General features: G+C 42.4%; 1 protein-coding gene across 2 annotated transcripts; it reads left to right on the top strand.

Annotated features, from left to right (window-relative positions):
- The first annotated feature begins 169 nt into the window (after positions 1–169).
- Positions 170–20,789, top strand: si:ch211-13f8.1. 2 transcript variants are annotated; one of them, XM_012876514.3, is made up of 11 exons: positions 272–348; positions 4,602–4,673; positions 5,484–6,699; positions 8,952–9,024; positions 11,753–11,902; positions 13,576–14,744; positions 15,051–15,198; positions 17,029–17,248; positions 17,594–17,706; positions 17,801–17,991; positions 18,293–20,789. In XM_012876514.3, the coding sequence occupies exons 3-11, from the start codon at positions 5,526–5,528 to the stop codon at positions 18,472–18,474; spliced, it is 3,420 nt and encodes a 1,139-aa protein (XP_012731968.2). In that variant the 5' UTR covers positions 272–348; positions 4,602–4,673; positions 5,484–5,525; the 3' UTR covers positions 18,475–20,789. The 2 variants fall into 2 exon arrangements, with proteins under 2 accessions (XP_035994025.1, XP_012731968.2); XM_036138132.1 differs by lacking the exon at positions 4,602–4,673 and having other exon boundaries at positions 170–348.
- The last annotated feature ends 1,187 nt before the right edge of the window (positions 20,790–21,976 follow it).

Genomic DNA, 21,976 nt, shown 5'->3' on the forward strand with positions numbered 1-21,976 from the left:
AGATTATTAACACAATCATTATGAGCGATAAAATGCCGGGGAAGGAGGACGAATAAGTGCATTGGGGCTAGTTTTAAAGAACAAAGGCGATTTGTAGAAGAATAAAGTTGTTTTGCCATGGAATTTGCGAATTAATTGTTGTAGTGAAAAGAGGTGGTAGCAGACCCAGGTTGCAGCTGGACCGAGGCAGAAGCATGATGAAGAAATATCGTAGTGATGAAACTAAGAAACTCACAGGACACGAGGAAATACATACAAGCCAGGGAGAACAGTGAAATCCAAAGGGAATCAAACAGAAGCCAGGAAGTCAAATACCACAGGAGATGTGATGAACTACATGGAAACCAGGTGAGTGCAATCAATGCAAAGCAGCTACAGAGGAATCTAAGCGGGGCACTGAGGAAGGTAGAGTAAAAGATCAAAACACAAGTAAGACATTTTATATACATTTTTCCAACTGCAAAGACCAGCATATTTTCTTTGGATTCCATATGGCCGACACATCACGTATCACCGTTACTGATAGAGGGCAGCTGATTCGTGGCTTTTAACCTTTTGGGATGTTTGTTCTGTTTTGCTGTTTTATTACAAATAGAAATCTGAGAAGTGTTATTTATATTCAGCAACCCTGTGTCAACATTTTGTAAAATCTGTATTCACTGTAATTACAACTACAAATCTTTAGACTGAGTTTTTTTGTCCTCATTCATGCAAAACGTAAAAGCAAGTAAAACAGCAATGGTCAAGTCTTGATATAGATTCTAAACTGAATTTAGATCTGAACATTATAACAATTGTGTGTGTGTGTGTCCTTTGATCCGAACCATTCCATTGGCTGTATGCGTGTGATTGTGTCCTGCTGGTAAACCTCTGCAGAGTCTTTTGCAACCACTAACAGATTTTCCTCCAGCATTGCCCTGTGTTTAGCTTCGCCCCTCTGCTCAATACTGCCAATGTCTACATCGCTCCTGCTAAAAACTAAAACATACCCACAGCATGGCACTACCACCACCATGTCTAATGATGGGAATGGTATTATTGGGGTGATGGGCGGTGCTATTTTTTATTTTATTTTTTTTTAAACGTTGAGTTATATACGAAACCCAGGATGTAGAATTTTGGTCATATCTGACCAAAGCAACCTCTTTCACGTGACTGTTGTGTCTAACAGAGATTGTGGCGAACCCAAAACAGGAGATCGCCGTGCTTTTTTTCAGCAATAGTTTTCTCCTATTTGTGGAGTGCATGGTTAAAAGTTGTCCTGTAAACATGTTCCCCTACCTGAGCTGTCGACCTCCAACCCTCCCTCCAGAAATACATTTGACCTTTTGGCTGCTTCTCCAATTTAACGCTCTCCTTGCCAGTTTAGGTAGATAACCATTTTGTTAAAGGGGAGATATCATACAAAATCCATTTTTTTAGCCCTTAAATACATTTTGTAGTGTACCTGGAGTCTCTATGGAGAAAGTTAAATTTAGTCTCTACAGGAGCTGCATAGATATCTTTATAATCTCTTTGGGTCATATTTTTCAACCTGTTCAGTGTTTTTTCTGTTCTTTACGTTTTTGATCAACTACGTCACAGTATTTGCTGCAGAACTGCTAAACAAGCCAATGGACTTCTGTCTTACCAAATCTGCCATTTTTCTTCCGCCACAGTTTTGTAGTCCAAGCTTAAGGAAGCTGAAGCTACAAGTGGATGAATACAAATATTCAGTTGCTGGTTGTATTATAGTGCGTTCTATTTGTCCTCGGTGGTCGGAACTCTTGACCTAGAAAATTTAACTGGAACACCCCCTAAAGTCGGAATTACGAGTCGGAAACTCGGTGGAACAGGATGATATCCAACTTCTGTATTCAGGATGGCCGCTACTCGCAGCAGCATTGAGTAAAACCTCATAATTTGCCTGTTTGCAGCAGCTCTCCATTATTTATGTTACATTTAATCAGTCGTACAGGTGCTACTTCTTAGTGTTCCTCAGACAGGATGTTTCAGCTCTGTTTATTTGAACAAAATACCGCCTAGAACAGCGTGATTGTCATCGTTATTGTTTTAACAACAGTGCAAGTGTCCAAGTTTTTTTTTTTCTTACTGTCCGACAAGGGACAGTAGGAAAAGGCAAAGATGATGTCATTTGCGACTCGCTTATGCCAACCTAAAAAGGATGCTGCAAAAGGAACGCAGCATCAACCCACACAATTCATTACAACCCCCCCAAGCATCCTACAAGAAATGGCCGAACGGGTGGAGCGGAACATTCTGCGACCTGGAGGGAGGGCTTTATGGGAAGTTTCCAGTTCCATTTAAAGAAACAGTCCCAAAACTAGTTGTTCTCAGACACAGCTCAAGGCAGGAGCAAAAGAGGAGCTGTGGGGCAACGATAACAAGGAATTCAGACCGAAGCACTGCAGTTCCACTTTATATAGACCACAAATGCATGATTTCAATGTGAAAAGGAAGGCATTAATAACATATGTCCCCTTTAATGGTGTGCAGTTATTCCATGAGCTTCCCATTTTCGGATGAAACATTAAACAGTGATCTATAAGATTTTCAAAGCTTGGGAGACATTTTGTAACTTCAGCAAGGCTTTAACTTCTCTACAAGTTTATATCTGACCTGTCTGTTGGGTTTCTTGGTTGTCACAATACTGTTTGTTCACAGTTTGCTTTTGAACCCCTGAGGCATTCACATCTATATCTCTACTCAAACTGAATTAGATATACTGACTCTGTTTAATAATCAGGCTACTTCCATATAGGCAAGACATTGGCGAGGTGTGTGGTGGGACTTACAGATGGGTTCCATGTAGAGGTGGGATTACATCAGGGATCAGCTCTGAGCCCCATTTCAGTTTGCGGTGGTGACGGACATGTTGACAGATGGGGTCAGAAAGGAGGCCCCATGGACTTCCATCTTTTCAGATCACCCTGTCATCTGCAGTTAGAGTCGGGGACAGGCAGAAGAGCGCCCAAAGAGGTAGAGATGTACACTGGAGAGAAGAGGAATGAAAGTTAGTAGAAGCAAGAAAGAATACATGTGGATGAATGAGAGGGAGACACGTGAAGAGCAGCGAGGCTCCAAGGATAGTGCTATTAAACATGGATGAGTTGAAGCCGGCAGAATCGACCACCCAAAGGAATGGACGGAGGTGGAGATGGAGGAGAGTGCTGGCGAGGCGAAGAGGGCAGACACAGGTGTCAGGGGTGATTTGTGACAGAAGGATGGCTGCAAGAGTTAAAGGTTAGGCTTACAAGATGGCAGTGAGATCCACTATGATGTATAATTTGAAGGAGCATGACACAAATGAAAAAAAGTCACAAGGCAGAGTTGGAAGTGACAGAGCTGGAGATGGTAAATTTTTTATTAGGAGTAACCCAAAAAAGACAGGATTAGATGTGAGCACGTCAGAGGGACAGCTTAAGTTGAAAGGTTTGGAGACAAAGTTAGAGAGGCGAGGAGATGGCTTAGACGCTCTTTTGCCCAAATAATGTTCAATCAGGAGCTGCTAGCGAGAATGAAGGGAGAAAGAATGCAGCGAAGGTTTATAGATGTAGAGGAGGAGGATAGGCAGAGGGTCGGCATAGCACAGAGGGAAACAGCGGGGACTGAGTGAGATGGAGTCAAATGATGCAACTCCTGGGGGGACCAATCGAAATAACAAGAATGAAAGGATAAGACGATATAATTGCAATTAAAATGCTGGAAAGGTGAATAAATTGCAAATAGTAAAAAAAAAAGTAAAAGCAAGTACAAAGACATGAAAAGCACAAAGGGAGAGTTTGAGAGTCACACACACACACACACACACACACACACACACACACACACACACACACACACACACACACACACACACACACACACATTCACAGGGTAATCAGTGGGCCCCTTCTGGCTCCTCTGTTTCAGAACTTTCTTGTTTCGTCCTTGAAGTTGCTCTCGAAATAGTTAAATCCCAGAAGACAAAGAAATCAGATGCAAAATTCAACCTTACTTTTTTTTCTGAAACAAGATTATGTGGAAGCAAATAAATACTCATACCATCATAATACAAGAAAAGGAAAGACTACCCATTGAAAGACAGCATAGAGATGTTTTATGAACGAAATATAACAAGAAATACCCATATTTGAGAAAAGTAATTCAAAATCGTGGAAAAAAGGAAACCCTGAATTGCTCTTAAAGAGTTTATTTTGTTGTTTTCCATGTCTGAGCTCAGGTCTATTGTCTTGTAGTCAAGCGTAATTCAGGCTGACTTGCTCGCCAGGCAGAGGGGTGGGATAAAATTAGACAGAAGGATGGATCAGCTGTATTTAATAACCAGTAAGAATCATCTGAGGGTTGTTTACAGAAACCAATATCTGACTTGCATTCTGCCTCAATCTCAGCTCCAATCCGGAGTCGGGAAACTGACAATATAAGGATTTTCTTTAAACTTTCCCCTTATTCATTGGGGTATTATTGCATCGTGGGAATAATATGTGCAACGCGCTTACGCAACAGAGAGCGTCACTCGGCAGAGGGTTTGCGGGGCAAGGGCGAAATTAAAGCGAGCATTTTTGAATTCCATTTTTGTTAATCCCACTGGTTTTCTGAAGAGATTAGCGGACCGAGCATGATAGAGGCACCGCCGGCTCGCATGGCACCGCTCGGATCGGCAGCTGCAGACGGTAAGTGCAACAAAACCTTGGATCCAGAGATGCGCCGAGAAATCTTTTTGGTATCCTTTCCCCTTTTTTTTATATATAGAATCTTTTTTTTTTTTTTTTTTTGGATCCGCCGCGGATACATTGCTGTCGCTTAAGCCTTTATTTTCTTGGGTTAATACCTGGTTCAGGTGCGCTGACGTTTTCGCCGCAATTGTTTCGGCGCAAGTTTTGTTGAGATGCGCTTTAATTTGTGATGTTGCGCAATAAATTAGGAGAACTTCCTCGGGGTGATTTTAGATGACGGGACCGAATTTAGGTTTTAAGACATCATCTTTTAACTAAATGTCCAGGTATGCTCATTTGTGTTAATGTTTTACATTATATTTAACTTACAAGGACCCGTTTTTTTTAATTTAGATTAAATAACGTTGACATAAATCATGGCTCTAAAATACTTCGTCTTTAAAGCATATAAAGCTTCAAGTCTGGAAAGATTAAGCAGCATTTACCTTTTCCTTGTTTTGACTGAATGACACAAACAGAGAAGTTATTCAGTGTTTAATGCCGCCCCGCTTCAACAAAAGAAAATAAAACATCTTATGCTGCTTAGGCTTGTCAGGTCTCAGTAGCAGACAGCAGTTGCTTATTCTCATTCTAAAGGATTATCCTGTGCCCTGCAAAGTAATCACTGGATAATGCAACGTGACTGAATCCACAATAAAGATCTCCTCCCACGAGAGAACGAGGAACCAGCCATGTAGAATGTAAGAGAAATGTCTCCATTTTTTCTTCTGACAGTTTCCGAATCTTTGATTTTTCCCTCCCCTTCAGGACATTTCAGAGCATAAACCCTGTTTGTGCGTCACCCACACCATGGAGAAGGAGAAATCGGAAGGCGATGCTCTTCCTAAATCCACTTGCCCTGTACCCGCTGGCATACCCATCAACTGGGGACTCATCACGGGCCCAGTTCCAGAGCCTGTTCTCCCACCGTCCTCTTTGAAGACCCAGCTGCCTCCTCCGCACGGTTTAGCCTCGCATGCACTTCAGACCAAAGTGAAGTCGTTGACTCAGAGACGAATGAGAGGCAGAGAGAGGGAGAAGGACCGAGAGAAGTTGGACGTAGGTGAGGTGCGCACGAGTGGCCCGCCCGGGCAGATCTCATCTGAAGTGCTTCTCAGGCCGAGGCCGAGAGCCAAAGGCCAGCTGTTCGTGCCGTCCACCTCCTGGCGGTCAGGCGCCGCAAAGGACTTGAGCAGCAGCGATGAAGATGAGGAAGTAGAAGTTCAGGTTAGACTGGAGATTCACAGTCCTCCTGTAGACCTACAAACAGAGCCGACAGAAGAAAGTGAAGAGAAGAAGTCGGAACAAAACGAGGAGCAGGCCAGCCCCGGGGGGCTCGGGGAGGGCACGAGTCTGGAAAGTCTTCTCTCAGATAACTCCAGTAGTAGCAAGGATGACCCGTCGCCTCCTCCTCCTCCTCCTCTGCCTGTTCTCTCCTCCGCTAGCTCTACCACGTCTGCTTCCACCTCATCCTCTTGTTCAGCAAGACACTGGGCACCTCCAAAGGGCTTCTGGAGAGTAGCACGGCCAGAAACCTTGCTTCTCAACGGGGTTGGCCCTCACAACATGCCCCCAACATTACCTTTAAAGGACTACACTCAGATAGAGACGCCGGTGGAACCTCAGTGCAAGTCCAAACCTTCTGAAGCAGTCAACAACAGGAGTGAGGCAGAAAGTGTGGTCGAGGACGCCGAAGCAGCATCGGCTCTCAAACATTCGGATAGTGTCGAATTTTACCTGGACAGGTGTGAGCAAAGGGAGGCAGATGAGGTTGATCCGGCCAAAGGCCTGTGCAGTTCGGACAGCTGGGAAAGCATGCCTGCTGAAAGCGGAGTGCTGCGTGCCGACCTGAAGCTACGGGTGAAGGAGAGGGCCTACGCAAAGCTGAGGGAAAGACAACAAAACTGCAAAGACGTCCGAGATCGCCGTGGAGGAGAAAGCGTCGACTATTATGGGGACATAACATACAGAGTAGATTATAAAGGTAAGCGTCGTGACGGGAAGCAGTTTTACTTCAAGTCAGATGGAGAAATGTGTAATCAATGCTTCAAGCACTGAATCTACATGAAGGTGCTCGGATTCAATTTAAAGAATGTGCTTCCTTTCTTCAAGATGGAATCAAGTGGATTGTGTTACATAGATTATGCATAAGAGAGTTAGAAATCCTCTGACCATGGCATTAAATTAAACTAAATCTCTAAGATTTTTCTAAATAAAAGTAATAATTAAATAATTTAAATAATTAAAAGTATTGCTTTTTTTAAATTTACGTAGTTTAGTTTTTAAACTTGATAAGAGTTTATACAGACTATTATTATCAGTAACTTCATGTTTCCTTTGGGTATAAATATGACAGCAGAGTCCTATTTGTTTTAGCAGCTGTTCAAAATGGGAATGTGCCTTGACTAGCTTACCTTCTTGTGGTTTCTCATTAGGTCTGCTGCTTATGTTTTATTTGAATAGCATTATTTGCTAAAACCAGCCTTTGGTGGGTGGGCACTAGGTGTCGCTTCAACCAATCAGCTTGCAATGTTCTGCTGAATGTCCCTCCTTTCCCCAAACAATTTTGATGGGAGCAGCCCCAGACTGACGATGTGCAGAATGGGGAGTGCTACACATTATCAGTCAGGCTGGCCAGGTTGCAGTATTTGAAATGTTTAAAACAACTTGAGCTGTGGTAAACATGGCTAGATGAGGACCTAAGCTTTTCCTGTTACAATGCGCAGTGGCACTTCTCCAAACGGAGTGGGATCTTGGGACCAGCAAGTCCTACCAGTCGACCAGTTGGGTAAACACAACTGGAGCGTTACCTAAAATGTGTAATATGAGAATAAAACCTTAGCTTTTAGAACAACAAATGTTCTCAGTGGGTCTGCAAAGTAAAGCATGAATATTAGGGGAAGCTTTTCACTTTCACTTGTAAGGATGGTGGAGGATCTGTGAGGCTGGGGCTCTGCTTCGCTTTCAAAGGCCCTGGAAACCTTGTTCGAATGATGGCATCATGAAGTCCTCCATGGCCCTGTCAGTTACCAGATCTCAACTCTATTGAAAATCTGCGGGTCAGTAGTCTGACCACAAATCCATCTTTCTGTATGCTCCAACCTTGTGAAACTATATAGGTGTCCTAGTAGAAGGGGGTATGGCAAATAAATATCTGTAGGGATACTAATAACTGTGGCACTGCTTTAATGAAAACAAAAACAACACATGAAATCTTACTCCCCAATGAATACATGGAATCAATGCAAAGGTTGTTGTTTTTTCCCCTCAAATTTTACACGTTTCAATTACGTTGCTACATTTAAAAAATAATTACTTATTTTAAGTTTTTCTACCCATTTTACCAAGGATACCAGTTGGTATTGAATCATTTCACAAGTAGACAGATGCCTTTGTTTTGCATCCTACCATCTAAAACCTTACAGACTTCATCTGTTAGTCCGCTTTGTTTTCCATTCAACTGTTTCAGTCAGTGCCATTCAAGAGCAGCTGCAGTGTGTGCTTAGGATGCTATGTTAAAATGCAGTATGTAACCTGGCTGGTTCCCAGCTCTGAACAGATGTCAGATGTGCAGATGTGCATGAGGCTGTTGCTATTATTAGCAGCCAGCGCAGTGGGGGAAGTGTCCCTGTGTTGGTATCTCAGTTTGAGCCATGCTGGATGTCTTTGTATGCTTGAGGATGAGAGATTATGTATCATCCCACGATGTTTATATGTAAAATTGTACATCTGCTCTCTGACTGGTGATGTAAGAAAGTCGATTAAAAACATGTAGATGTAATATTTATGAAAACATACTTGTTTTCATAAATATATTATACTTGTTTATTTCCTTCAGTGGCAACATAGTTTAGGTTTTCTATTTTAGGTGATATTACCGATTGTGTTCATATCTTTGTTGAAATGTGTGCCATCCAGTATTAAAAACAACATAATAAATAAACAAAAATCAGATAAATTCAGTTCCCAGGTCCCCAGGTTTTAACATGCATGACTACTTTGTTGGCTGTTGTGTGTGGCCCCAAGTAAGATCTACATGAGAACTGAACCTTAGTTAAGTACCCTATGCTGTACCATGTTCCAGGAAAGAAAAGGGTACCAAAGACGAGCTGTTCTTGTTTTAGAAACCCAAAGTTTTAAAATCGCTTTTTCCAAAAAGTTGAATTTGAATTACAGCTTATTTCCCATTTTCCACATCTACTCAGATTTGTTCTCTTTCTTCCCGGTTAATGCCAGTAACAGGGGACCAGGATGTTATAGAAAGCACAGACACTGCACTTCTTGCAAAGGAACTTGAACCATATTTAAGGTAAGCTTTAAAAATGATTGTATGTGATCTCTATTGTGTGTGTGGCGAAATATAACCTAAATACAATATTCATCTTAATATCAACTTATAAATTGCGCCTTTACACATTTTGACTGTGACATAGAGGGGCATTGTCATGTATTTTGACCTTAAAAAAAGCATATAGTCATCTTAATAGAAAACGACCTACGGCAAGCGTTCATCCTCCTGATGTTTACTTAGTCCCTTTTGATCCTGGAAAGAACTTTGTACCGGGCGCCATCAGCAGACATGAACATTGTGTTGCCATCTGCCGGTAGTACCATAGAACTATCAGAAAGCAAGATGGCGACGATTGATGTAGCTACTATAAGAGCCAGTAGACCGCCCTCGCAGTAATGTCACAGCTCGGAGGTGCGAAAAGAAAAAGGTTATGTAACCCTAACCCTGTTGATCTGGTTGGTCATCAACCCCGCGATGACCAACCAGATCAACAGGGTTAGGGTTACATAACCTTTTTCTTTTCGCACCTCCGCTGGACGTCGCTGAATCTCTCGTCTCCGTCGCGTCTCCTAGTTTACTTAATGCGTGTATGCGTAATATTGTACTTGTGCACCCTGTTATCACAAACAGAGCAAAAAACGAAGTGTAAACAAAATATAACCAGCCAACAGGGTGCACTAATTTAACCGGAAAACCTTTGTATGCAACCAGAGTTACTGGCATAGAACTAGTGTGTGACTAGGCCCCTTCAATGAGAAGCGTCTTGCCATTAAACTACTCGTTGATGGGTTCAATTCCAGCTTCCTCCTGTCACATGTCAATGGGCAAGGCACTTAACGCCAAGTTACCTACCAAGTGCCTACAGACACCTGTCTGTGTGTGAAATTGTGCAGTTTAGTGAGTGCAATTGGGTGATTGTGGCTATGGTGTAAAGCGCTTTGAGTGGTCAGCTTGACTAGAACAGCACTGTATGATTTCAGTCCATTTACATCCATGTGTAGAAAACCTAGGTGGTCAATGACACCTTTTACAAGAAAAGAAACCCATCAAAAGTCATGGCCAAAGAAGCTAGCTCCTTACAGGGGGATTGTATTCAAGCATTCTGGAAAGGTCAATAGAAGGAAAAGGTGTGTCAGAAAAAGCAGTAGGGATAACTGGAACCATGAGAAGATTGCAAAACAAAGTCCTTTGAGTGGGATTCAAAAGACGCAGACTGTAGTCTGAGCCTCATTGAGCCTCGATGCACAGGGTTACAACAGTTGCATTCCTTGTATTAAGCCTCTCTTGTGCCAGAGGACATCTCAGAAGTGCCTTATCTGAGTTAGGCAGAATAAATCCTCTTTTCACATGAAAGTAAATGTAATTTTTTCATTTGGAAATTCAGGGCCCAGAGTCTGGAGAATGAGACTGAAGATCAGATTTAAAGTTTCTTACGGTCCAGTGTGAAGTTTCCAGAGTCAGTGATGATCATCTGCAGGTGTCGGTGTACTTTTGTTTGGTCAAGTACAAAGTCAGTCCAGATGTTTACCAGGAAATATTAGAGCACTTAATGCTTCCTTCTGCTGACAAGCTTTATGGAGCTGCTGATTTACGCCAAAACTACCAAAGGTACCTTGTTTAATGACCATGGCATTGATGTGCTTGACTGAGCAGCCATCTCACCTGACCTGAACCCCACAGAGAATTTATGGGGTATTGACAAGAGGAAGATGAGAGTCACTAGACCGAGCAATGCCGACAAGGTGAAGACAGCAATCAAAGCGATTTGGGTCACTTCAGCCACTGGGTGATCACCTCCATACCACACCGCATTGGTACCATAACGTATGCAAAAGTAGCTCGGGACATGGGCAAACTTTTCAGTACTAATCTTTTATTTTTATTTTTAATTGGTTCTATGTACGTAATATTCTAATTGTCCAAGGAATAACATTTTGGGTTTCTTTAGCTGTAAAGTATAATGGTAAACATTTATACTGTAAAACACTTTAAATAGTCTTGTTGCTGAAATTTGCTACACAACCAAACTTATTTTGCCTTGCCTACTGGAAGTAAAAGAGAAATATGTCACTCTTTGTGCAATTAATTAATATAATCGGAGAGTTTCACTTTTGGGACTGAATTACTAAAATCAACTAACTCTTTCATGATACTACAATAACCTCTAATCAGAAAACAGACAGCAGGCTGCTATTTTCCTGGTAGTTGCAACTGATTAGATGAACCAAGGTGACAAACTGTAATCTACTAAAGCCCAATGAGATCTCATCTTGACACTCAGGAGAGAATGAATCACACCCGGTCCATTCTAATGATAATCCACGTGGCTGGTGTATCAGGCTATCTTTATCACTGGGCAAAGGGATAAACAAGTACAGACGATGAAGCACAATGCAGAGCAGCTTAGCTGCTGGGTGTGAGGATAGATGGATGGATGACGTTTCCTTGTGCTGCTTACCGTTGGGGCCACGCCCCAGTCTTTTTATCTTACATTGCATAAGACAACTTAGGAAGATTCAGCTCGATTCACTGAATGTTAAGTTAATCTTTGTAAAGTATAATGCTGGAAATGTATCAGCGCAAGCCGAGCTGTGCATGCCACAACACTTCAGCAGGTATTAGAGGTACTTAAACAAATGCAGGTCTATTTTAGTCTAATAACGCTTAAATTTATCATTCCCCTGCTGTGTTAATCACCAACATGATATGTTTTGCAGCTAATCTCCATTTGTGTTTTGATCATCAGATCACTTCTCGTAATAAGCGATGAGCTACCTTTAAGCCCAAGGCACGAGCAAGCCAAGCGTCTTCTGGAGCGAGCCAGGCTCAAGGCTCGGTCCAACCACTTCAAAGACGCCCGCCCCAGACGCTCTCAGTCTGATCAGAGGTCCACAGTGTAAGTTGGTGTTAGCTTATTTTATTTATTTCCCTTCTGATTTTCATTTATGCATATCTCTTTATTATCCACCAAACTGCTCTTTGTCTGGTTTAGCGGGTTACATAACAGAAAGCTTTGAAACCTGACCACACTTTCTAATTACAAGGCTAAAACTGACAATGCCGTGAAAATCTTTTCTTTTTTTCTGTTTATGTAACCCTCTGAGCACCACTGAGACACAGTTGTTTCTAAAATACTTTAATGTAACCAGGAAGCATTTGGTTAATGTGGGATTTTGAGTTCATGACATGACAACAACAAGCAGCAGGGATTGGGGATCACTACTTCTACACTGTTGAAAAATCTGTGCTCATCGTGTAATCTGAGATGGGACGTCGCTGTTGATGAATTAGTTATGGTTCTGTGTTGCCTCTAGACGGCGACAACTATAAATAACTTTCTCCATATTTTTGTGCGGCTTAACATTAGAAGTGCACGTCAACTCATGAATGGTATGGATTTGTCATATTTAAGTGGGATTTTAATGCATTTAAACTACACTTTTTCAGGGTGAACTTATGACGCAACATATGACTGCAATGAATTTTAAAAATCTTGAGAGTTTGTAAACTGCCCGGACAAGATAAGCTAATGGTAGTTTTTATTAGCTTCACGGACAGCCCAATGTCGGGGTTCTGTTGCGGCCTGGGCTCCCACTTTGAGTTGCACCATGCAACACCGAGCTGCGTGAATGCATAATGAAGTAGCAAAACAACATACAAACGTATTGAGCCTTTGTTGTCTTTAAGTTTATGTTTCAATTAGTTTTCAAGACTAGTTAAAGCGCTATACAAGTACAATCCATTTACCATTTAAGTGGTACAGGAGCAGCATATAGTTTTCACAAGCCTAGAGCACCCTCTTGCTGCTATAGATGGTAATGTTTACTTGTCGGTTCATGTTGGTCAATATAAATTATCATTTAAAAACATGTTACATATTTGATATACGTCGCACCTGTCTATAAATCGCAGGATTAGCCAAACTATGAAAGAAAGTGTGACTAAATAGTCCGAAAAATATGGTACTTGTAAAGACAAGGCCACATTCACCCCTCTTGATTTAATCCTACATCAAGAACCAAGAATATGTCTGATCAGGTAAGTGTCATATCTGTTTTGTTGTTACGTAACTTAGAATGGGTCATGTGACCTAGAACTTTAGGTTTAGGGCTTTAGGTCACATGACCTATTCAGCGACGGATCTGACCCTTTCAAGTTACATTGGTGGGTTTTTGAAAAGGGCAGCCTGCATGGGGCGTGGATACACGGCAAGTGCTGTATAACTGTACCTAAAAAATAATTTAATACAATTCAAATCAAGCTAGGTCTTAGGTCAAAACGTACACAGTGCTGCTTTAATTTGTATCTCTGATCGACACATTTTTTAGAATTTTACATACAAGCTTGATTTTTGGCAGGCTTGAAAAAAGTGTGAAAGTATCTTTCTGGTGTCATTTCATAATCACAAACGACTGGCATTTGATACTGACAAATGCCTCTAAATTATGTTCTCTCTATTGTCACCTTCTGCTTTCATTTTGTTTTACTATAAAGAAAAGTGTTGCACACATTTATATATCTAACGCTGTAAAATGCCATTGATAATTACACACTTTCTGTTTTATGCAGGAAAAATCAGCAAGTTGAATCTCCCAATCACAAACCAGTGCCGAAAGCTGCTCAAACCAAAGAAGATCCTCCATCTCAAGCCTCGTCCGGTCCTCTTCTGGTTCCCTCACAAAGGGACACTTCTCCGAGTGAGCAACCAGGTCGACCCAAACGCTATGGCTGTTCCCCCACACGTGTGCGCTTTGAGGATGAATCCGAGAAAGAAGCCGAGTCCCGCTATTTGGACCGAATGAGACAGCGCGGCAGACCTGGAATGCCCAAGTCCAGGTCGAAGGAATGTAACACAGACTCCAGCAGTAGTGGCTCAGAGAAGAGCAGAGGCCACAGGAGTATCTCTTTGCCACCTTCCCAGAAGCAAGAAGATCTTGTGACAAATGATGAAACAACTGTTATTAAGGAGATAATAGTACTGGTGAAGAAATGCGAAGCTTGTGGCTCTGTGGTCAGGGAACCTCAGCCGGCCTCCTCACCATCTGACCTGCAGAACAGCGAGCCACAGCAGACTGCTGTCCCCGAGGACCCACGGGGGAAACCGACTTCTGTCCCGGTGCTTCCAAACAAACCAGATACGAGCACTCGCCCCAAGGCTCCACTCACTGTCACATTTGCTGGAGCTTATGTGCTGGGAGAAAATAAAGAAAGCAGCACCGGGTGGAAGTCATCCGGCTTCGGAAAACTCAGGAGACGCAGCAGAAAGGGAGAAAATCGTTTGGAGTCCGGCCACGGTCCTTACGGACCATCTTGGGCTCAGCGACGAAACTCCAATCCGCGCAATAGGGTCAACTTGACCAGAGCTGTAACGTTTGCCCCCGGCAGCCCCGTCACTTTAGAGCCACATTTACTGGAGGCATCTGGAGGTCTTAGAGAGTCGCCTGCCCCGTCGCTGCCCATAAAGTCCGCCCTGAAGTCGAGCTCAAGAAATCGCTCGGCTGCTGGTCAGTCCACAGTTCAGTTCCAGGGGTCCTCAAGTCAGGGAGGAGACAGCGGATCCCAATCCCCGGATACCCCAGAGACAAGAAGGGAGTCTCCTGTGTCTTCAAACCAAGGGTCGCCGGCAGCAAGCAGCCCAGTACCCTGTATCAGGCCTTCCACTCTTCGCTACTCCCCAGCCAGAATCCCCACGGATCTGCCTTCTGCTGAGATCTGGGATGCCACTTCAGATGGAGCAGGTAAGGGAGGACAAGCTTACCACTGTGGAGATGTTAACACCTATAGTTCCCGCTGTTAATTTCAAGCAGTAAATCCAACTCTTATGTAAGTAGATAAAACGGATTAATCCTCCTATCCTCTTGTAAATTTACGATGTATTGTATAATAAATGAAACCTGGGCTTAAAATTCTACTCTGTCTATAAGGATGATTTCATTGAAATCTCGTTTCAATTAGATGGAGCTATTTATTTATTTCGTTGCAGATTGACATAGGTATTCATCTGTATTCTGATTGGTGTAACTGTTGCTGCTGTGTTTGATCAGGTCTAAACGGAGAGAGTGGTTCGGGTTCGGATTTCCGAGCTCTGCGAGGCATGGGTATGTCTCGGGCTGAGGACCTTAGAGCGGAGCTGCTGAGAGCGGAACATCTGAAAGCTGAGGCTTTGTGGGAAGAAAGCTCTGACGGTTCCAGGTTCGCATTTCATAACCTTACCCACAGAAATCCTCCCACCCTGCAACTTATGCCCGCAGCAACTGTGCCTGCAGCTGGTCCAGTAGGGAGATTAAAACTAAAACTCCAACAATAACAGTGCCTTTGATGTGACTGCTGGAAACACTGCGTGAATACTGCAACAACACTGCCCTCTATTGGACAGGAAATGCAACTACTCTTTGGGATGTTACATAAAAATGTTTGGAAAGTAAAATACAAAGCTAAAGGGGGTAATTCGTAAAGCAGTCTCCAACATACGGTACTCAAGTGAAAGTTGACTAAAGCGCTCCTAAAAGTACATAATCCTCAAAAAAGTTACTCAAAGGTTATTGCCCACCTCTGTATATATGATGTTTGTTTAAAGCAACCTCATTCTGAACGGTCATGTCATATTTTATCTGAAGGGTGATAGAATGGGGGTTTTGCAGCAGAGGAAGCAGAAAGTGGTGAGATTAATTGGAAACAACTGAGTACACAAGGATAGCAGACACTGATGATGGAGCTGATCACAGTTTTGTTGGCTCTGAGTGTGTAGCTTTGGAGCTGAAACACAAGCTGGCATTTACAGCATCCATATACCTCTGTAATCACAGCGTGCCACGGTTGATGTGATATCTTCTTCTGCACAGGCAGGTCACTAAAGGGGCCATAAACTATTCCCACTGAAGTCTGATGGCAATCGCATTAAAATATTGACCAAACCAAAATAACTGTATCTCAGCAAAGATCTGAAATTGAGTGTTAGGACCCCTAAGTATGAGATTCTGCTGAGTGACACTGCAAAATTCATAAAAAAAAAAAAAGAATTAATCAGTGGAAACATTATGTCTTGTTGTGTCTGTGTGTTTATGTAGTCTGTGGGCATCCTGAGCCGCTGGCTGTCTCATCAGAATTTCATTATGGTAACGCATAATGACAATAAAGATTCTTTATTCTTGAAATGGTGAAAGGCAGTGGAGTGATACATCCGCTTAAATGATTCATTCAGAGGTAAAAATGTGTATTAAAAATAGTAATAATTGAAGTTCTAAATGTAAAAGATTTTAAAATTACAACATGCATCCAATGCAAACACCTTTATTATCTCACAATAAAAAATAAACATCTTGTTAATGCCACTTAACGGATAATAAAAGGAGGTATAGTTCATGTTGAGTTGCAATCCCTTCAACCATGCAAACCTCATCTCACCTCCGCTGCAACATCTTTGATTTATCTTTGATAATGACGGCTCTTCCTTAAAGGGTTAATGCTGTGTTCATTTAACTCTTTGTCAACCTTTACAGGCTGGACAGAATGCTTTTAATAACAATTTAAACTGTTTATTTCACTGAAAAAAAAACATATCTAACTTAAAAATGGGATGAAATCAACTTTCTGCGAAGCCGGCAACGCAGCAGGTCACTGTTTCCATTTTTATTGTTCCGAGCTAAAACTACCACCAGCTTTCAGCAGGTGGTGATTCTTATTTTATACCGCTTGCATAGTGCACACTGTTGTGGTACATCAGCACACATAAACACGGATGTCCTTTCCTCTAAATGCATTTAGAAGTCCTCTTTTAAAATTGAGCAAACTATCAGTGCGATGAGATGTGTTTGCTTAGGGAGGCAACTTTTGGAGCCGGTCTGGCTTCGCCTCTGGTTTATAGAATTAGAAAAATGCTAAAACTCAGATTTACACACATTTAAGACCCACAACTAGCTGGGTGAATTTGCCCGTGTAAGTAAGACCAGTTGTGTATTGGTGAGAAGATTTGTTACTGACTGAATCTGTTTTTACTATTACCATTCATTTCTCTTTTTGCAGAAAATTTGATGGAAGGCCAAAGCTTTTCCTGCGTCGCTTCTTCTCCTCTATCGGACTGAACAGCGTCGGCAGGCTTGTGAAAGGGGGTCGCTCCAGCAGCATGGAACATCTCAGTCTCCCCACCGTCCAACGGGCGAGCTCGGCCTCGCCGAGCCCCACACGGAGACCGCAGCCTGCCATTCGCATCCAGAGGACGCCCTCGCTGCAGACCCTGCACACAGTGAGCAAGAACAGCAAGCCTTTTTTTTATGACGTTTTATTGATCCCCAATAAGAAATGTACTCGATTTGTCGCACGAGTCTACCCGACCTCCTGTGAGATCATGAGCTGCAAACCGATTTTGGAAGAACGTTAATTGTATATTAGTCCTGACCAGCTCTTTCAAACCTCATGATGCATTGAACGGAATCGAGCAAACTTCTGCTCCGACCAATCACAGTGTCTTTTGGGACATATGTGTATTTTACATTTTGTCATAAAGGCTAAACTCTTTCATAGGCTGTTCTGTTGAGTTGTGCCACTGTAAATGCAAACACTTGTTACAATTCCACTCGCTTGCCACTAGGTGCTCCCATTGGCCCAGCTGCGTAAAGCCTCCTCTGTGCAGAGTTTAGAGAGAAGAACCGAGCGCTCAACAATACTGGGAGAGGTCCAGATACCGTTAGGCTTGGCACCCAGGTAGGCCATAAAAAAAAAAAAAAAAACAACAACCACAGAAAAATCAGAAAGAGAAGGAACTGTGTATAAATAATTATTATTTTTTTGTATTCAGCCCTGACACCCCCCAGATTGAGATCCACAGGGCCATAAGCGTTGAAGACATAGTTGCTGCCAGAATGGTTCATCCTATGGGCCGGGTCACCCAAGCTTTGCCTGATGGGACTATCCTGCTGGAGCTCATCAAACCCCCAAGCGGCCCCTTTGGTTTTGTTATTTCAAGGGGGAAAGGTCGACCAGATACAGGTAACACCTCTTTACTTTTGTAATTATTTTAAAGTTTCATGGTCAATTGAATGCCTCAGATTACTGTAGTACCCCCCCCCCCCTTACCCTGGTCCCCAGTGTCAACTCTCCTGCATGTTAGGGCTTTGACCGCCTCGAGAGACCCGTTCACAGGATTATGCAATAGCTGATGACACGCTGTGGAGGCAATTAAATCAGTTTGCGGACCACCTCCATCGATAAGCAGCTCTAGAAGGGAGCGAGAACAGAAGAGACATAGCATTAATCAAAGCTCCCATCCTTCATTGTCTGTTACTGACAGGTGTATACGTGGAGAAGGTCGGCGACGGCGGTGTGGAGGGCCTGCTGGGCGTTGGCGATGAAATTCTACAGGTTAACGGGGAGGCGGTGGCAGGACTCAGTTTGGACCAGGTCACACGCCTCATGACTCGGGAGAGCACCGCCACGCTCCGGATCTTGCCTGCCCGACGCAATCTGCGCTGACTGGGCGGGAGAGGCACGGCACGCGGCCCACGGCCTGTTCCCTTTGGATTAACCGCCAACCCGGGCACTGCCAAATGGCTGGAACACCTCGCAGACGTGACCACAATGCAGTTAGACCTTACTCTATATGAATGGACAAGGTAGAGTTTGTTCCCTTTAGAGCGCACAAATCCAGTTGCACAGAAAAATTAAAGATGGAGATTATTGTGTATTGTGATATAGGGTAGGATCTTAAACCTAACACCTTTTTATGACCTAACATCAAGTGTCATCTGCTTGGCAAGGACAAGCACTGCAAGTCATTTACAGAAATATCTAATCACATCAACCCAATCTCACGGGTAGATTTAAATTTAAGTGCAGGCATTCCAGTTTGAACCTATTTATGACACAACACAATCAAAAGTAGTTTATAAGGCCCACTGGAAAACACTTTTCCATCTCAGGAAGTCGAGCCGATTGTCTAGAGTCATTCACTTTGCTGCAATCCTCCCTCCAGAGCAAGCACGTGATGGCATAATTAAATCAAAGTCCAGGTCAGCTTTAAAAAGCTGTGTTTGTGCACAAACTTTGCTCTCAGTGAAGACATTTTAAGTTTAAATGTTTAAATAAGGGGAACATTTTTATTTGTTACCATGTACATGTCCTGTGTTTTTACAAAGAGGAAGACATGATTGGATTGGTGAGAATGTGCACGGTGTTGATCCGGGTACTCTGACTGTTAGACATTCATCAGGGAGAAAGAAAGGGGGAAGAAGCTGTCTCTATGGCAGCTGGTTTTGGGTAAATAGCGATCTGTAGCGCCGACCTGAAGGCAAAAGTTTAAACAGTTTGTGTGCAGGGCGCGTGAGGTCTGCAGAGATGTTAGCTGCCCTTTTCCTGACCCTGGACCTGTACAAGTCCTGGATGGAGGGAAGGTCAGCCACGATTATCCTCTCTGCAGGCCTGATTGTGTTTTTTTTCTTGGTTTGGACCCGTCTTGTTTTGTAGATGAGCCAAGTGCACAGTGATGGATGTGCACAAAACAGACTGAAACGGAAATACACCGACATTCACTAGACTGGACTAAAAAAAAATCCACACATTCTCTTTCAAACCTATTCATACCTCTTGACCATTTTCACATTTTGTTACAGTAAAACTACTAAGAACAATGTATTGCACAGAGAAGTGGGTATAGTCAGTGAATGGATGGATGGACGGATTGGGATTATATGTGATAGAAAAGCTGTAGAAAGAGAAACAAAAGGAGATGGTTTTGATTTTTTGTTTTCCAAATAAAAATCTGAAAGTTGTGCTGTGCATTTGTTTCCAGTCTCCACCGAGTCAAATGTTTGTAGAACCCTGTTTCCCTTTAAGCTCAGCTGCAAATCTTTTGGGGTGCATTTCTGCCAGCTTTGACTCGAACCTTCGCCCGTTTGTTTTTGCAAAATAACTCAAGCTTGGATGGAAAGGTTTTGTAAACATCGATTTTTCAAGTCTTGCCACACATTGTATTTAGTCCTGGACATTTATTGGGCCATAACACACTAATATGCTTGAGCCTCTGACAGATTTTCTTCCATCCGCTATATAGATCCAGCCAATTTTTCAGTACCTGCTTACAAAAAGCACGATGTCCACCCCTCCCCGTTTTAACGTTTGTCAATGAGTTAGAGGGTTCAGGGCGATTTGCAACTTTGGTCTCTTTGTGACATTTTCCATAAGCTAAAAGTTCAATTTTGATCTCACCTGATCAGACCACATTTCTCCAAAAGTTTGCTCTCTTCCTTGCATTGCAGCAAGTTTAAATGGGGCTCCTTCCAGCTTTCTTTCACTCTTCTGTAAAGGCAAGATTTGTGAAGAGCAGGATTCCTAGTTTTCCTCCAGACAGAGTTTCCCACCTGAGCTGTGGATCTTTGCTGCCCCTCCAGAGTTACCCTGTGCCTCCTGGCTGTCTTTCTGATTTACGCTCTCCTTACCGTAGTGAAAGTCTTTGTCCCCGTGGTAACTTAGCTGTGCCATATACTCCTTTTCAGATGATAGACTGAAGTGTTCCAGGAGATATTCAAGGCTTGGGATATTAATCATAACCCAACCCAGCAGCTTTAAACCTTTCTGCAGCTTTGGCCCTGACCTATAGCTCTAAAGTTCTTCAAAAGAACCTCTCAAGCCTTCACCCAGCAGCTGTAATCATACCAGATTTGGGTGACTTTGGAGACACTTGATGTCACCAAACTTTACTTATGGATATCAGAAGACTCTGGCTTCCTCCCACAGTCCAAAAACATGACTGTTAGGTTAATTGGCTTCTCTAAATTGTCCTTAGGTGTGAGTGTGTGCGAGAATGGTTGTTTGTCCTGTTTGTCTCTGTGTTGCCCTGCGACAGACTGGCGACCTGTCCAGGGTGTACCCCGCCTCTCACCCAGTGAACGCTGGAGATAGGCACCAGCAACCCATGTGACCCCATGAGGGATTAAGCGGGTCAGAAAATGGATGGATGGATGGATGTCAGACTAAAGGTGGCTGACAACAGATGCACATCATGTATTCCAGGTTTTTATTTGGAAAATATCTTCAAAACCATGCAAGAGTTTTCCTTCAACCAAATCCTAATAAAACACACTTGGTTGTAAAATGGGTTCAGCTTGACTCCTGGGGAATCCAATGTAATGTTTTACATGTTGTATAACAAAGCTTAAATATTTGTCACATTTGAAGCTGTCAGATAGATTTCTGTTTTTTTTTCTTTCTTTCAGGACAGTGACTATCTGTTGGTATTGTTCAATGTTGCTAAGTCCAAAGACAAGACTAAAACCTGTTAAAAGCCAAAAAACAAACAAGCATATAAACATGTTGATCTCGTTTTTTTATTCTTAAATACACTATCGTCCATGTGTGGAGCACTTGATCTCCATTGTCCCTTTTAATGGATGAACTGTCATTTAATGGGTTTTTTTTGTTGTTGTTTATTGCTTGTAAAATAAAATCTTTGGTCAAAGATTATGTTTGAGTGGCATGCATCTCTTACCTTTGCATATTTGTTAACAAAACCAATCCACAAAAATAATTGAATAAATAAATAAAGGTAGAAAAATAAAATGAAAGAAATATATAGACAAACAAGATTTTGGACTTTAGGTTAGAATAAAAAAAGGAAATAAACAGTAAATAAAATAAGCACAAAATTGAGATGCAAAGATGTGATTTATTGAGTAGTGGAGATCATTTTTATTTAATTTATTCTTATTATGAATTTGACCAGTTTTGTTATGTGCCGGACTCGCAGGAATCATTCCACAGAAAGCTGCTGTGATCAGGAAGCAGGATGATGGTCGTGACTGCTCTTCCAACAGGTTCTATCTATCTATCTATCTATCTATCTATCTATCTATCTATCTATCTATCTATCTATCTATCTATCTATCTATCTATCTATCTATCTATCTATCTATCTATCTATCTATCTATCTATCTATCTATCTATCTATCTATCTATCTATCTATCTATCTATCTATCTAT

This window comes from Fundulus heteroclitus, chromosome 6, assembly GCF_011125445.2.
Source record: "Fundulus heteroclitus isolate FHET01 chromosome 6, MU-UCD_Fhet_4.1, whole genome shotgun sequence".
Taxonomy (NCBI): domain Eukaryota; kingdom Metazoa; phylum Chordata; class Actinopteri; order Cyprinodontiformes; family Fundulidae; genus Fundulus; species Fundulus heteroclitus.

Excerpts from the sequence above, each read along its gene's own strand:
- si:ch211-13f8.1 (XM_036138132.1), top strand. The coding sequence starts at position 217 with ATGAAACTAAGAAACTCACAGGACACGAGGAAATACATACAAGCCAGG. Across the intron at positions 17,707-17,800 it reads CCGTTAGGCTTGGCACCCAG|CCCTGACACCCCCCAGATTG; the intron begins GTAGGCCATAAA and ends TTTTGTATTCAG. Across the intron at positions 17,992-18,292 it reads GAAAGGTCGACCAGATACAG|GTGTATACGTGGAGAAGGTC; the intron begins GTAACACCTCTT and ends TGTTACTGACAG.